Genomic DNA, 16,110 nt, shown 5'->3' with positions numbered 1-16,110 from the left:
AGACATAATTGCTAGACCAGGGGTATTCAACTCATTCCAGAAAGGGCCAAGAATGTGCAGGTTTTCTTTGAAACCGCCCACTCCACCAGGTGATTTCACTGAGTAACTGCTTCCATTCTGCTCAAAGTGATGTTACTCAGTGAAATCACCTGGTGGAGTGGGTGGTTGCAAAGAAAGCCTGCACCCTCTCGGCCCTCTCTGGAATGAGTTGAATACCCCTGTTAGACTTCATTATCACCTCTGCAATGAAACCACATACTAACCTAACATTCTTGCTCGGATAAATGTTTTGTGTTGATCTTGTACCAGTTGCCGATGTCCTCAACAACTTCTTATGGTGTCTGAAAACTGAAAGACTACACACAAAAAGGACTGTGTTTCCTAAACAGTTATTGTAATGTTTTTGAAAAGTCACTTGAACTAATGAATGAGCTAACTCTAGTGTGGTGGTGCAGTGGAGGCAATATTACAAAAATGGTGGTTGTCTAAATACTTACGGACCTACCTGTACATAACCTTATAACATATTCAGGAAAAATGAGTTGTAACATATTTAATATCTAAGGTCTTATTTTTACCTTTTATTGTCAAAGACATACGTCAAATATTGCAGAGACCAGTTACTTGTGAAGCCAATTATTTCTGCACAAATTACATTTCCATATCAGGTAAGTAAAGCTCGCACTGTATTCAGTGGAGTGTTACGTGCTCATAAAGCAGTTTGCTGCTAGTGGTGTGTTTTGTTTTTTTTGTGAATCGCCTATCGGCCTTTTGGTGTGCAGCGTTCTGTGAAGTCGAAGTGTTCCTCTTTATTGTTGTTTTTCAGTTTACAAAATGGAGATTTTCACTGAGTACGGAGCTGCTCATGGAGAAAATAGCCCCTCGTGTGAGGCAGGCGTCGCACGCTGACATTTTGCACTCTCCGCAAACACACTTGAAGAAACGCACGTTCCTACACACTCTCGCAGAAGAAGAAGAAAAGCAAATGCCTTTAATTTATGCTGTATTTTGTGAGAAGGCAGCTGTCAACTCCTACATGTGGCTCAGTCAGTTTTGGAGCAAAGTACAATATAACATTGACCAAAGTGTTTGTTACCCAAAGGCATGGAAACACATACTACAGCATGGTGTTTACAATAAGAACAAAATCTATGTTTCGTTATTATGCACTCGTTGTTGGTGTTAAAAAAAAACCTTAGAGGACATGTTGTATGAGTGACATTGAGCATGGAAAACTGTTTTTATTCGTTCACATAAGCCAGAGGGAGACATTATGATTCACCAGCAGTTTGCAGTAAGACCTAGCAAAGCAGTATGAGTGCGACTATGTCTAAATGTTTGCAGCCTCACATGCACTGCAGACAGATTGTCAAAAACATAAAAAATAAAACGAAATTCGAGTGACTGAGATATTGTTTTAAGGAGCTCATTGATTTCTTTGCATGCTTTTATTTCACTCACAGTAGGACCCATTTTGCTGTCTTGTGTGTTTTTGCACCATTTGTTCTGCAGGTTGTGTAATGTCATTTCAGGTTTTGTCATCATAGCTTGTATCAGTGACAGATTTAAATTTGTATTTTTTTTTTTCCCATCAGTCTCAAAATGCCACCAAATGCAATAACAAAGGAACAGGAAATTGTGATTGTACAAATACTCGTGTAAGCACATATTGTAACACCTACGTTTGTTATGTGTTGTTGATCTTTCCAGGCCCCAATAATCCAGTTGATTGTGTTTAATCAAATGAAGTCAAAAGTGTAGATGAGCCTCTGTATTTTATAATGCTGCAGTTCAGACGTCAAGGTAGTACTTAAGCAAGGAAATATTTCTTGCTGTACTTCTCAGTTTTGATGTCCGTCCCTAAATACTGAATGAAACTGTCAGAGCCTTTAGTGTTTCAGCATTTTGAATAAAACTTCAGTCAGGATAATTTGCCTATTAGGATTCAGCGGCATGAAAATGCACTGAAGTGGGATTCATATAACATCTCCCACTCAGTAATGACCTACTTTGAAATCAAGTCGTGACTGGTGTCAGAGATGATGATGATGATGAATACTTTATTTGAGCAAGTTAAAAACATTTATACATTGCGCACATTCTCAAAGGGAGTTGAATGAAGTAAAACTTATATTTTCTACCCCCTTTCACATGTTTTATTTTCGACTACGCAGACAAGAATAAATAAAAAAAAAAATTTTGAGATCATATATACCTATATAAACACACACCTTGCATTATACATATCAACATGTATTTACATAAATACACTACCTCTATACACAAATACCCTTGCATACACCAATACACACACTAGATTCAATGAGATTTGACAATATAACACTTCTAACCCACATACATGCACCCAAGCCCATGCATGCATGCACGCACATTTACCTATATTCGATTAAACTTGATGATATAATAATTTTTTCTTTTTTTTTCCACATACATGCACCCATGCAACCCATGACCATGCATGCATGCACGTTTCCCTGTACTCAACATGACATAATATAACAGTTTGGTTTTTTTTTCCCACACACATGTATCATGGGCAACTCGTGTGCATTCATATTTCCCATACATTCGTCATGACCAAATAATATAACAGTTTAGAGATATTTTACAGATGTGATGTGTGTATACAAATCACTTTAATAATACTTTAAATTCCTGTTTTTTTAATGACAGCAGATGATGTTTTCAGATTTGGCAGCATACACTGGTGCTGTCTCATTTCTACCACCTTAAAGAACAGCTTGGGGTCCAAACTCATGACCACCCTGAAGGAAACCATCTATTGTCTCCATGGTCTGGTCCACTTTAAGGAGGCCTAAATCTGTGTGTCTATTGTATGAGGGGTAATTGAGAAGTTTTGAGCCTGACCCAGAAAAAGTAGTGTGGGGTTCTCCAGCTCTTGGATTCTGAGAAACTTTTTCTTGGGAATGTGTGAAATTTTGACCTACTGAGTCCAATGTTGAAGCACGAAGGAGGATTCGAATGGCAGTCGTGAAAAATCGGAGGCACCTCAAATGCTTCGTACACCAGTCGGCACAACCATTCAGCCACGGTACATGGCCATATTTGCGTTGTGCTTGTGCTGGAAACCCAATTGAAGGGCATCAAGATCAATCAATCAATCAATTTTATTTATATAGCGCCAAATCACAACAAACAGTTGCCCCAAGGTGCTTTATATTGTAAGGCAAGGCCATACAATAATTACGTAAAAACCCCAACGGTCAAAATGACCCCCTGTGAGCAAGCACTTGGCGACAGTGGGAAGGAAAAACTCCCTTTTAACAGGAAGAAACCTCCAGCAGAACCAGGCTCAGGGAGGGGCAGTCTTCTGCTGGGACTGGTTGGGGCTGAGGGAGAGAACCAGGAAAAAGACATGCTGTGGAGGGGAGCAGAGATCAATCACTAATGATTAAATGCAGAGTGGTGCATACAGAGCAAAAAGAGAAAGAAACACTCAGTGCATTATGGGAACCCCCCAGCAGTCTAAGTCTATAGCAGCATAACTAAGGGATGGTTCAGGGTCACCTGATCCAGCCCTAACTATAAGCTTTAGCAAAAAGGAAAGTTCTAAGGCCAATCTCAAAAGTAGAGAGGGCGTTCGCCCCCCCGACCCGAACCGGGAGCCGGCCCCACAGGAGAGGAGCCCGAAAGCCGAAGGCTCCGCCCCCCATACTGGGGGGGCGGAGGTCATACTGTCATCTGACCATGGTTGCAACATTTGTACAGCATGTCGTACGCAGATCTGACCATCCGGGCTGTGGTCGAGGGGCTGCACGAAATGATCAACAACATTGCACCCTGGCCGAATGTGGTGAATGAGCTAGCCTTCACACCAGCAGCCAAATGAGGATGAATGGTGGCGAATGGCCATTTGACCCACACTCAGCCAGAGGTACCACCCACAGACGTCCAACAGCAGCCGCTGGGCACTTAGAAAATGCAGGTCCATTCGTGCGGCCAGCACAAATGTAGTGTGCAGGACACCACTGTCGGGGTGCGGTCGAGGTGGAAAACACTCAAAGGGTGGTCAGTGTGTTGTGTCCGCCCCCGAGCAACACAAATGGCATACAAGTTTTTCACCCCCCCCCCCCCCCCCCCCCCCCCCCGAGCAACACAAATGGCATGCAAGTGTGTCCTGACCCCCTAGCAACATGAATGGCATATGAGTGTGTCGTGCCCCCCCAGCAACACGAATGGTGTGCAAGTGTCTCGTGTCACCCCCTGAGCAACACAAATGGCGTGCAAGTGTGTCTCGCCCCCCCCCCCCCCGAGCAACACAAATGCCATGTAAGTGTGTCATTTCCCCTCCTCCCCCACACCACGATCCAACACTGTCGAAGTGGCAAAGGCTCGAACGGTGGCCGGAGTGCAGTGCAATTGCTGTCCATCACAGCGTGCACATCTGGATTGGTGTCATGTCCATGATGGAACAGCTGACAGCTGCAGAACACCATCATGGCATATCCAGCATGTCCTGCTGGAGGTGGAATCACCAGCCAGCAGCATGCCCACATCACCACAACAGAGATAAAAATAAAAACCCAGCTGCTCCAGCTGCATGTCACACCGCCAGCCGACCGGACAGCCACATCACGCGACACGTGATCACTGATGATCACGCCCAGGTGTTCCCACAGAGACAATCAGATTATGCCAGCGCACACAGGTGCACCGAAGCCGTCACATGATCACACGCGTGTTCACCATGGCGATCATCATGTCACACCTAATAATGAGGAAGAAACCTCAAGCAGACAAGACCCAGAGGGGTAACCCACTGCTTAGGCCAGTCTAACAGTTCTAACAGTTTACAACAGCTGTGCCCAATCCTGTTCCTGGAGAGCCCCTATCCTGCATGTCCCTGTTCCATTTCCTGGCTATTAACTCTATCAGCTGCGCTCATCCAATCAAGACCTGGAAGACACCACTTTTAAAAAAATCAGGTGTGACTTGAGTAGGTAGATGTGGAAAACCTGCAGGCCAGGGGCTCTTCAGGAACAGGGTTGGTGACCTCTGCTGTATTTTAAAAATATATATTTCGTATTCTTCTAGCTCAGGGTTCTTAAACAGTTTCACTGGTATAGGGTTGAAAAGACATGTTGTTTATTTAGCAGAAGTTACACATTTCATCAGTGCATCCAATGAAATAATATCAAAATCAGTAAATGTAAGTGAGGTATCAGTGAAGGCACCCATATCAGTAACAGGGTGCAGTTGTGAGACTAAGGCATGCTGGGATATATTTGACCTAATGTACCTAAACAAATCTTGAGCAGTAAATGGAGAGTGACTTACATGTGGTTGTTCTTGAATATGTGTCGCCACCATGTCAAACAAGTACTTTGAATTATACTTGCTTTTGCTAATCAAATCAGAGTAGTAGGTCCATTTTGTAGCCAGTAGTGTGCATGCTTATAGTTCAGAATAGCATCACTATTATCATTATTATTATTCTGCAGGGCCTATGGTTAGCATGGGGTATTAGATGTTTATGAATATTCAGTTTGTGGCAAATTAACATGTTTGTATGCACTTTTGATATGCTTAAATGATAATTAAATGCGACATCACAGTGGGTTGGTCCAGTATATCAACTCTCTATGTGCCAATCACAAATAAACAAGAGCAGTTGAAACAAGGGGGGGAATCAGTCAAAAAATAAAACTAAAAACAGAAAAACTTGTGATCAGCAGGTGGCTGTGTTTGTGTCTTACCCTTGTGTCCCGACTCTCTTCCTTCTTCCTCTTCTTCCTGTGTCTGTCTGTTTGTTTAATCAATAAAATTGCTTTAGTTGTGATTTGCATCAAACATCTAACAGTCATTTGAGGTGAACTCATTCATCACAAAAAGACCACCTGCATCTGCTTTATGAGTATTTGTCCTTAAATGATGTTAGTACTTGAAAGTGAAACTTGAGAAGATCATTGCTATTTATTATCACCACTGAGGTGTCCTTCAGCAAACTTCTTAATCCCAAATTGTTCCCAGTTTGCATCTGACTGCCTTAGATGCCAGTTCCTGACACTGGTGTGTGATTGTGAATGTGAGTCTTGTGTAAGGTTTATCCTGTTACATTACACAGCAAATTATTATTATTATTCCTCTAGTGATTTGCTGAGGATGGATTAAAAAATAAGCATTGGTGTCGAATCAACAGAACAACAGAATTTGTGTCGGGAGGGAAAATGTTGGCTTGGAGTGTCGTCTCTCATTGCCAGAGTGTGCAGTGTGTTTGTGTGTGACTCGTGCATGAGGCGGCCGTGTGCGGTGAACACTGAGGTGTGTTCCAAACGGGAAGGCTCCTTGTTTTGCCGTGGGCTTGTGATCTTGTCCTGTCAGATCAAATCCCAACGGAGCACTCCAGCCGATGTGTCAGATCCTTGAAAAGCCTTGTCCAGCTAGCAGCATTGATTAAGAATTTAGCAAACATCTCTTTCAAAAACTTCAGGCATCCTCAGAACTTTGAGAGTACACAGTTTTCAAAAGCAGCAATGAGAATAAGTTTCAAAGTAAGTCTATATTATTGTGTCTATCTAATTTGGAATATTAATCATTTTGTCATTCTGCTGCTGATGTCCAAAGATAACTATAAATTTACCACTATTGTGTATTGGTGTTGTGCTTTTTTTTTCCTCTCATCTTCATTAGAACACCATCTGTATGATTACTAGTTACAAATAGTGTAGATTGCTTGCAGAGCAGGTAGCTCAGTAGGATTGGATTTGGGCTACCAATATACAGACATGAGTTCAAGTCCCAGTGCTACCTGCCTCTGTCCTTGAACAAGACACTTCATCTGCATTGTCCCAGTCCAGCCAGCTGCAAATGGGTACCAACCTTCGCAGAGGAAGTAATGAATGTTGCCCCCTGGCATCCTGTCAGGAGATGTGGTAATAAGAGTGGGCTCAATGGCCTGTCATCTTCTTCGGTACTCTAGGCTGGCTTCAAATCAGGCTTAAAGCAAAGAATCTGACTAATTCATAGGTAGACAATGTGTTGTGTCAATAACCAGACAAATTTAATGTTGTATCGCTCATGTTTAGGATTGAATTTAAGGTCTTGCCCTTGATTGTCAAAGCCATGTGCAGGACTGCTCACCAATACACTCAGGCCCTCTGATGCTCCTATTGTGCTAATAGAGACCTTAGGTCATTGCAACTCTGTTTTCTTAGTGTTCCATGTCTATGCAAGAAAACCAAGGGAGACCATGACTTTTCTTTTGCTGCTCCAAAACTGTAGAATGTCAATAATGTCCTTGCCATCTTTTGAGATGGTTTACATTTCTGTGCAATTTTGGTTTAATTGTGGGATTATGTGTTTATGTTACTTTACCCAGTGGTGAGCACAGTTCCGCTAATCCGCTAACCACTAATTATCGAAGCTAATGTTTTCATTATCAGATTAGCTTTGCAGATAACTTTGAAAACCATCAGCAGACTAATAATCTTCTGATAAATTTTGGTCCAATAAATTTTAGACCTCTAACTTATTTTTGGAGGCGTGGTGAACAACGTTTAACAGTTATAAACATTTATGAAGTCCAAAATCAAAGATTTGAGTACTTACATGTTAAATGTTTTGTAGTAGATGTGCAATTCTATACTCTACAAACAGAGGAGAGCTGGTTCCAGAAGAAACTGCTCTATCCTCTGCAGGCAAAGGAGAACTGGTCCCAGAAAAGAAAAGATCATTTCTTTTGACCCCATATGATTTGCTGGCAATATCATCCAAGTCATCCAGAGGCATACAGTTTTAACTTATGGTTAAAATTTCAACCACCGGACAAGTTATTTAAATTAACATCACGTCTGAAGTTTTATAAAGTGCAAATATCAGATATGTTTTAGTTTTAAAGTAATGTACTAATTTTGAAGGTTTTAGTGTGCTCATGCTGTGTCCAGGTGCATTATGGGTAATCTCAGTACATTCATGACAGAAGAAATGCATTTGAGATGCTCTGATCAGGCGCCACACGGACAACAGCATTTAACCCTTTGTATATTGTGCATAAAACTCTTGTGAATATATTCTCTGGGTTTATAGATGTTGTTAAATTCAGCTTGTTAGTTGCAAGTGTACCGGAGACAATACTGAAAGTTATCGGTTATCTGTAGCTTCCGATAATTTTTTGGGTGGTTTATCAGTTTAGCCTCATAAAAGATAACCTTTCAGTTAGCTGATTATCTGTTATCAAAGCTAACATTTTGGTTAGCTGTGCCCACCACTGACCTTACCTCTTATCTTACCTGTGTGAATCGCCTTGAGGTAGCTTTGTTGTGATTTGGTACTATAAACTAAGTAAAAATATGTTTTATTATATGTTTTATTTTATTACTTGCTCAATCTGCACAGCATCAAGCTGATTAGCAAACTGTTGTTGGCTCACTCATGCAGCAGCATTCTCACCACTTCAGCGATGGACTTGATGTTGTCTTACAGAGTTTTAGCCATTTTAGCCTTTTGGGGAGGTGATGGTGAAGTGGTTAAAGCAGTGGGCTTGTGATCAACTAATCCTTTGTTGAAATCCCAGACAGACTGGAAAATCACTAAGGGCCCCTGGGCAAGGTCTTTAATCACCAAGTTGCTCCCAATGTGTAGTGAGCACCTTGCACAGAAGCACCCTGACATCGGTTTGTGAGTGTGTGCCTGTATGGGTGAATGTGAGGTATAAATGTAAAGTGCTTTGATCTTGAAAGCATCATATAAATACAGTCTCTACCATTTTAACCTCCAGTCAGTAAGATGTCCACGAAACAGAGCTTTGTTTGGTGTGAAATGACTTACAATGAGTTCATAGTGGGATGTCATTGAATTGAAAACCATTAGGTACACATGATTGCCTGGAAGTTCCAGTTTCAAGTATTCTTCAACAAAAACTTTACCACCCTGTTCTCAAATCAGTCTTGCCTTTACAATTTGGGTTCAAACCCATGACAATACATCTACTTCAAATATTGAAATTACTGAGGATTAAGCAATTAAGCAAAGGTTTGTAAAGTAGATACCATTCTTTATATTTGTCAAGTTCAAATCTTGCTAAATGTGGAGAACTTTGCAAAATTACCTGGGGCTCAAGCTATCTGTCCCACCACACCATGTCCCTAATCAGACTGAGTATGGGATTGTTATGAAAAATTTGGGGTGTCTAAAGTGTGTATATACTGAATAGTGTGTTTTATATAGGCCCTGAGGTCCATTGGTGCAGGTGCTTATCTCCAGTAGATGAGAGTCTATGGCTCCCCCGGACAGGATACCAGTCCAATGCAGGTTACTTCCGCATTTGAGGTGGTATCCATTCACAGTTGGGTGGACAATTGAGTGTCTTGTTCAGGACAAAGAGGCAGAATAAGCAGGATTCAAACCCTGGCCTACATATTGGCAGACTAACTCCATATCCTCAGATCTACCTGCTCTACATATATAAATAACAAATACTGATTGCAGAAACAAATCTACTGTCAGATTTATTCATACTAGATTTTATTTACTGATTCTTCTTCTTTGAATTTCCTTTTTATGGTGTTTTTAGATGTGCAGCACTTTGGTTCTCAGTACTGGCTGTTATAAATGTGCTATAAAATAAATAGACTTGACTTGGCTATCACTCCAAACTGAGTCACACAATGGCAGTGGGATGATTGCTTTGGTGAACTATTTGTTCCTGTGCATTTTTGTTCTCTCACATCAGAAAAAACCAACGAGATCATTTCAGTTTTGTCTCTGAGACCTGCCCTCAGATTTATTGTATTTATTCTTTCACCTTAATGAGGTGATGTTTGTTTTTTCTTTTCTTCTTGCCGTTAGCTGGCTTCTTGGGATTCCACACGTGGTTTGAATGGAAGCCTAAAGGAAAATCGGATAGAGAGCGGCATGCACGGAGTGACGCTCAAGATTGTAACAGTTCTGGTAAGTTGTGGGAGTAAAGTGAATCTATTAACACCTGACATGAGTAGGCACAAAAGCAAATATCTCAGTGCCAAACGCGTCAACACACTTATTAAATAGCTTTTCATTTTACACCCAACAGATTGTTTCTTTTAATTAAACACATGAGAAATATAATACTGTAAATTTCCAAATTATAGCTTTTACTCAAGTAATGGTGAGGATAATGATGACTGTGGTGTTGCACAAACTTGTCTTTGTCTTTAATAATATCATCATTTCTGCCAATACTTTGCCAGTATTAGGTTGGTGCAAATAATTCCAAGAATGCTGTGTTGTGCTTTGCAGTCTGCACAATATACAATAAAACAAATATGCATTCAAAGAGTCTCATGTCAGATTTAAAACCATAATAAAAAAAATGATGATGAATAGAGGTCTTAGTCTTCTTTCAAAGGACTGGTGTGCATAGGTACCAGAGAAGACAGAAATCTCAGTAATGCATCCTCAAAATAAGAAGTGGAACACGAAAACAACTACATCAAAAGTGCCCAGAGAGCACAGCAAGGCCACGCCCATGTTTAAAACATGTGAAAATGTTACTTGGACTTTTAAACAACTGAACATTTTACTGCCATTTTTTTTCCTCTGAACCATGGATCCAGTTTATCTGTATACAATTTTATGTATCTCAGCCCTCTTGCTGAGATGAATCACAAAACATCAATCAGTAATAAACACATAAGAAGGTAAAACCTTTTCACTTTTGCAGGCATTCTCTGATGTTATCAACTGAACACATGAGACAGAGGAAAAGCGGCCAGCTGTCATTCAATTTCAATCAGAGTGGGTGGTTTACATTGTCAATACATTGTTATAGCACCAGCTAGGCAGGGCCAAAATATCCAAGTCTATTTTATGTCAATGAAGGCAGTGTGATGGCAGTGTTACAGCAGCGTCACATACAACTGTACATTGGTTTGTTGTTCATTTTGAAAAAAATCATCCAAGATGGCAGAATGCAGTCCAAAACAGCTGTATTTCTGTCTAAATCTAAAATGTTGACAAAGCTTTGCACTAAATAAACATCTTACTGCTAACTAGACACTAACAAGTTAACTACCGATGTAGGAAGGCCACTATGACACGTTTTACTGAAACAATCAACGTTTTGGTGCCAACAGTCAAGTACGGAGAAAAACCTCATAGTGACAGTGTCAGGTCTCCCTGGCCTTTTTAATGTATCATTACACACAAGGTTGGGTAGGATTACTTTGAAATGTAATCCAAAAGTAATCAGATTACAAGTAATTCAAATGTATGTACATACATACATGTAATCCACATGTATTCTTTCAAAGTAATCCTACCCAACCCTGAATTGTGCACAGTAATGCTAAGTAACCACGAACTGGTTTCATAAAGTGGTCTAATCTTTTAGTCTACTAAACTCACTTAATTGACTAAGGATAGTAGCCCCACATTAGCCGACTAATTTCAATGTTTCACATTAATGGCTAAACTTGTAGATTAGCCATCTAATGTTAGTCGACTGTTTTCACGAGCATAAGCAGCCTCACCAGTGCCATTGCCAAGAAACGCCTCCAATGCACAAGAGTTTTGTTTATGCCCGGGTTGGTTGTCTGCTGCAAACATGGCCGAGACCGCCACACCAGAGGAGAAGCGCTCCCGGCCTCAGTGTCCAGGAACATGTCTAATGGATTATTCTGGTTACGGAACACCCGCTCCTGCCGCAAGGGTCTCCTTCAGTCTTGCTCCATCAAGTGGTGGTACACGATGGTCTCTGTTTTTGAGGTAAGACACTGAAGTTTAGTCGACTAAAATAAGATTAGTCTCCTCTGTAGCGGGCTAAAAACTTTACTCGGCTAATGTGAAACTTTAGCCGCCTAAATTCTTTGCGCAACGACTAATGTCAAAAGATTAGTCAACTAAGTGAGTTTACTCAGCTAAACAAGATTAGACCGCTTTATGAAACCAGGCCCTGGGCACACTTGGGAACACCCATCAAGTGACAAATGTCAACTGTAATCACTCTCATTTGTGATTAATCAGACCAACGGATTACACCAAATGATACATTTTGGAGCAAAAATAAAAAAAAAAAAATCCATAAATTGTAACAATTGTGGTTATTTTCCCCAGGAGGGACATGTTTAATTTTAAAACATTATATCTCCATATGTCATCAGTGGTGGGCACAGTTCCGATAATCCGATAACCGATAATTAGCGAAGATAATGTTTTCATTATCAGATTATCTTGTTAGATAACTTTAAAAACCATTATCGGACTAATTATCATGCGATAACTTTTTGTCCAATAATTTTTAGACCGATAACATGGTAAATAAAGCTGAACAGCTACAAATATTTATAAAACTTAAAATCAGTTGACCACCTACCTGTTAAATGTGTACCTGTAGATGATGTGTAGTTCTACCCTCTGCAAAACAGAGAAGAGCTGCTTTAAGAAGAAACCACTCTATCCTCTGCAGGCAAAGGAGAACTGGTCCCAAAAAAAACTCATTTCTTTTAACCCCATACTGATATGCGGGCAATATCACCCAAGTCATCCAGAGGCATACATTTTTAACTTATGATTCAACTTTTAACCAAACTAATTTTGGAAAAGTTATTTAATGTCATGTCTGAAGTTTTATAAAGTGAAAATATCAGATATATGTTTTAGTTTTAAAGTAATGTGCTAATTGTTAAGGTTTTAGTGTGGATATACGCTGTGCCCAGCAGTGCATTATGGGTAGGATAGGGTAATCTCAGTACATTCACGACATGAGAAATGCATTTGAAACACTCTGATCAGGCTCTACAGACAACAGCATTAAACTCTAGCGCCTAAAACTCTTGTAAATATATTCTCTGGGTTTATAGATGGTGTTATTGTGTCTGTGTTTAATAAATTCCACGCATCTTAAATGTAGCAGACACGGATTATCTGGAATTTTGTTTTGGCAAGTTTTCAAGGTCTCTACTGCCATCTACTGGCCGGTAGTGTGCATTTGCCCTATTGACTTATCCCATAATTCCTTGCGTGCCAGACAGTCATTGCAGTCAAACAACATATAGAGAATCAACACAATGACAGTTGTAAATTAATATTATACTACAAAAATGTATTTTTTATGCTTTTCGTCACATTAATACGAGACTGCTGCATGATACCCTGAAAACCTGCTAAAACAATTCTAACAAATAATCCATGTCTGTTACGTTTAATCTGCGTGGAATTTAATAAACGCAAACCAATTTCAGACATATTATATTAGTCTGGAACAAACAGGACAAACAGTGTTGTAAAGAACAATAATCAAGACATTAAAGAGCAAACTTCACGTTCCCCCAGAACGACATGATCAGGAAGCGAGCGTAGCTCACAGCAGCTCCCATTGAAAATAACGGAGAGACAGCCTGTGATTCTCGCATGTTTACATAAAATAAACACAATAACAATGTCTATAAACCCAGAGAATATATTCATGAGCGTTTTAGGCACAATATAAAAATAGTTCTATGTTGCGATGTTAATGGTGTTATCTGTGTGCAGCGCTTAAAGCGCAGTGTGATCAGAGCATCTCAGTGCAGTTCTCAATGTTACTGAGATCTCGCAGCGCGCCGACCTCTCTGAGGTTTTGCGGGATTTGAAATGTCAATAGGGCGAATAGCCGACATTTATGTGTCAAGACAATATTGAGTGCACGTTTTACAATATAATAAAACGTGCACAATATAATAAAATGTGTGCACATCATAAAACGTGTGCACAACATCATAAAACGTGTGCACAATATAATAAAATGAGCGCACATTCTCTCAACATGCAAAACATTTTGTGATGACACTTCCAGGGCTCCAAATAAAAAATTGGAATATTTTACAAAAGCACATTTATCTGTAAACACCAACACATGACACACATCACATTAATGTGTTGGTTTACATAATGAATGACTCAGCCAATCAGTGTTTAGCAGAAGAGGCACATTTTACCCAGAATCCTTTACGATCTGTCTGTGTTTTTTACAAAACTTCAGAATTAGTGAATTATTCAACATTAAAAGATATATGTAATATTTTAACTTTGTACAAATGACAGAATTGACATTAATGGAGTTATTCTATCAGTATTCATTTTATTATGCACCAAACATTAACTCAGTATTTCCTTATTTTCCAAGACCTCCGCCTGACCGGAGTGTTGTGATTGGGTGGAGAGCTGGGCTTTGCAGCTGCTCTCAGCTTGCTTCTGTGCTGGATGCCATGTAGTAGCTTCCAGCAGGGGGCAAGATGTTCAAAAACATAAGTGTGGGCTCAGTGTTTGGGTCTGTTGTTGCTTTTGGTGCTACCAGAAGCGATTGTGGTGTTAAAACTCAAATTCAGTTTGTTAGTAGTTGCAAATGTACCAGAGACAATACTGGAATTTATCAGTTATCTGTAACTTCCGATACATTTTGTGTGGTTTATCGTTTTATCTTTATCAAAGATAACTGTTCAGTTATCTGATTATCTGTTATCGAAGTTAATTTTTTGGCTATCTGTGCCCATCACTGTATGTCATTCCATTCCCTTTACACTCATTTCTCCACTCTGTGTACAAAAAGACTCTACACTGGCCAAATTTTGATCCTGTCTGAAGATGACATATGTGATTGGATTTGGATTAGTGAACTTTTGTCGCAGACGGCTGGGCAGCCTACAAAGGGCAGCAGTCATAGAGAGCTCGACCTCTCGTAATCGACTGTCTGTACACAGGCACCCGTGTTTTCCCCCTTTGAAAGAGTAATTTGCAAGATCCTCTCCTCTATCATGTCTTGTGAATCCAGACAATCAGAAGCCATTTAAGTCAGCCGGACAGCGCAGCAGTTTACCCTCAACTCGCAACAAACCTCTCTTCCCTTCACCTTTGTGCCACTTTTCCTCTTCTTCACATCATTTTCCAGCACCGTATTTATCTTTGAGTCACTTTTGCAGGATCACTCAATCTGGCAATTTGGTGCTGCCCCCTCTCTCAGCCTGGTCCCCCCATTTTCTTCCAGGTTTTTTTCTCTTATCAGTCCACCTTCACCCATTTAAATCTTTCCTGATTATTTCACCCTCTACAGAAGTGTGGTCCTTTGCAGTAAATTTTAAATGGTGTAACTGCACTTACGAATCCCTGCATTTGCCACTGTGTCCTGTGTTACAGGTCAACAGTTGCCAAAGAAACTATTTTATTAAGATGAAGTCAAACTTGGATTGCCTGCTAAAGTCTTCATAAAAGTGTCACCCGCAAGTTCTAAAGATGACTGAATGTGTTCTCGCTCCAGTTGCCAATCTGACCCAGAGGAGATTATGGTGCATCCTGATAAATGACATCCCTGTGATTAAGTTCACACTTCTCTTTTCCACAGTTTGAGGGGAAATTGCGAACGGAAAGACAAATTGCAGATATGCTCACATTGGTCAGCATTATATTTGTGTCAGTAATGTACTTCATCTGTGCTGCAATTGATTTGAACAGGAGGAGCCTTTCGTCATGGTGGCAGAAAACATTCTGGGTCAACCCAAGAGATACAAGGGGTTTTCAATCGATGTGCTGGATGCCTTAGCAAAGATCCTCGGCTTCAAGTATGACATCTATCAAGTTGGAGATGGCAAATATGGCTCAGCACTCCCCAATGGGTCCTGGAATGGCATGATTGGGGAACTCATCGGCAAGGTTAGTGTTTCTTTGAGCCATGTCGTATTGTTTTGAATTTGAAGCCAATTATAAGTCCATGATATGTTGAAAATTTTCAGAATAACATAATCCTGAGCAAATGAGTTTTCTCAATAAATGATATCAAAACTTTATTTAACTGTACATATTGCAAGCACTGGGTTTGCAGTTGTTCTAGATCAAGTATAAGAGCCAGGATTTCAATGACTTCCCAGACTCTTGGAATGTGTTGAACTTGTAAAGACATTCACAGCAGTGACATTCATGTCTCTGGGTCCTTTGACATCGAGACACCTGGGAAAAGCTTTTGGAGTCATGGAGTCACTGCCTATATGTTTGCAGAAAAACAAAAGTGCAAGTCTTTAGGATCCTGGTCCTTCCTGTCTTAAGGTGATGACTGGAAGCTTTGATACCAGCTCTCTTCAAAGGATCCTTGGGTACTCCTGGAATGACTTTGTGTCAAACTAG

General features: G+C 40.3%; 1 protein-coding gene across 1 annotated transcript in view; it reads left to right on the top strand.

Annotated features, from left to right (window-relative positions):
* LOC117523859 (glutamate receptor ionotropic, delta-1-like) overlaps positions 1-16,110 on the top strand; it is a 290,124-nt gene that overhangs the window by 214,187 nt on the left and 59,827 nt on the right. The window contains 2 exon segments of the mRNA XM_034185472.1: positions 9,829-9,930; positions 15,445-15,642. Of these exon segments, the coding sequence (XP_034041363.1) occupies positions 9,829-9,930; positions 15,445-15,642 (300 nt within the window).

The sequence above is a fragment of the Thalassophryne amazonica genome, chromosome 13 (assembly GCF_902500255.1).
Source record: "Thalassophryne amazonica chromosome 13, fThaAma1.1, whole genome shotgun sequence".
Taxonomy (NCBI): Eukaryota; Metazoa; Chordata; class Actinopteri; order Batrachoidiformes; family Batrachoididae; genus Thalassophryne; species Thalassophryne amazonica.
This window is presented reverse-complemented; position numbering and strand designations above follow the sequence as displayed.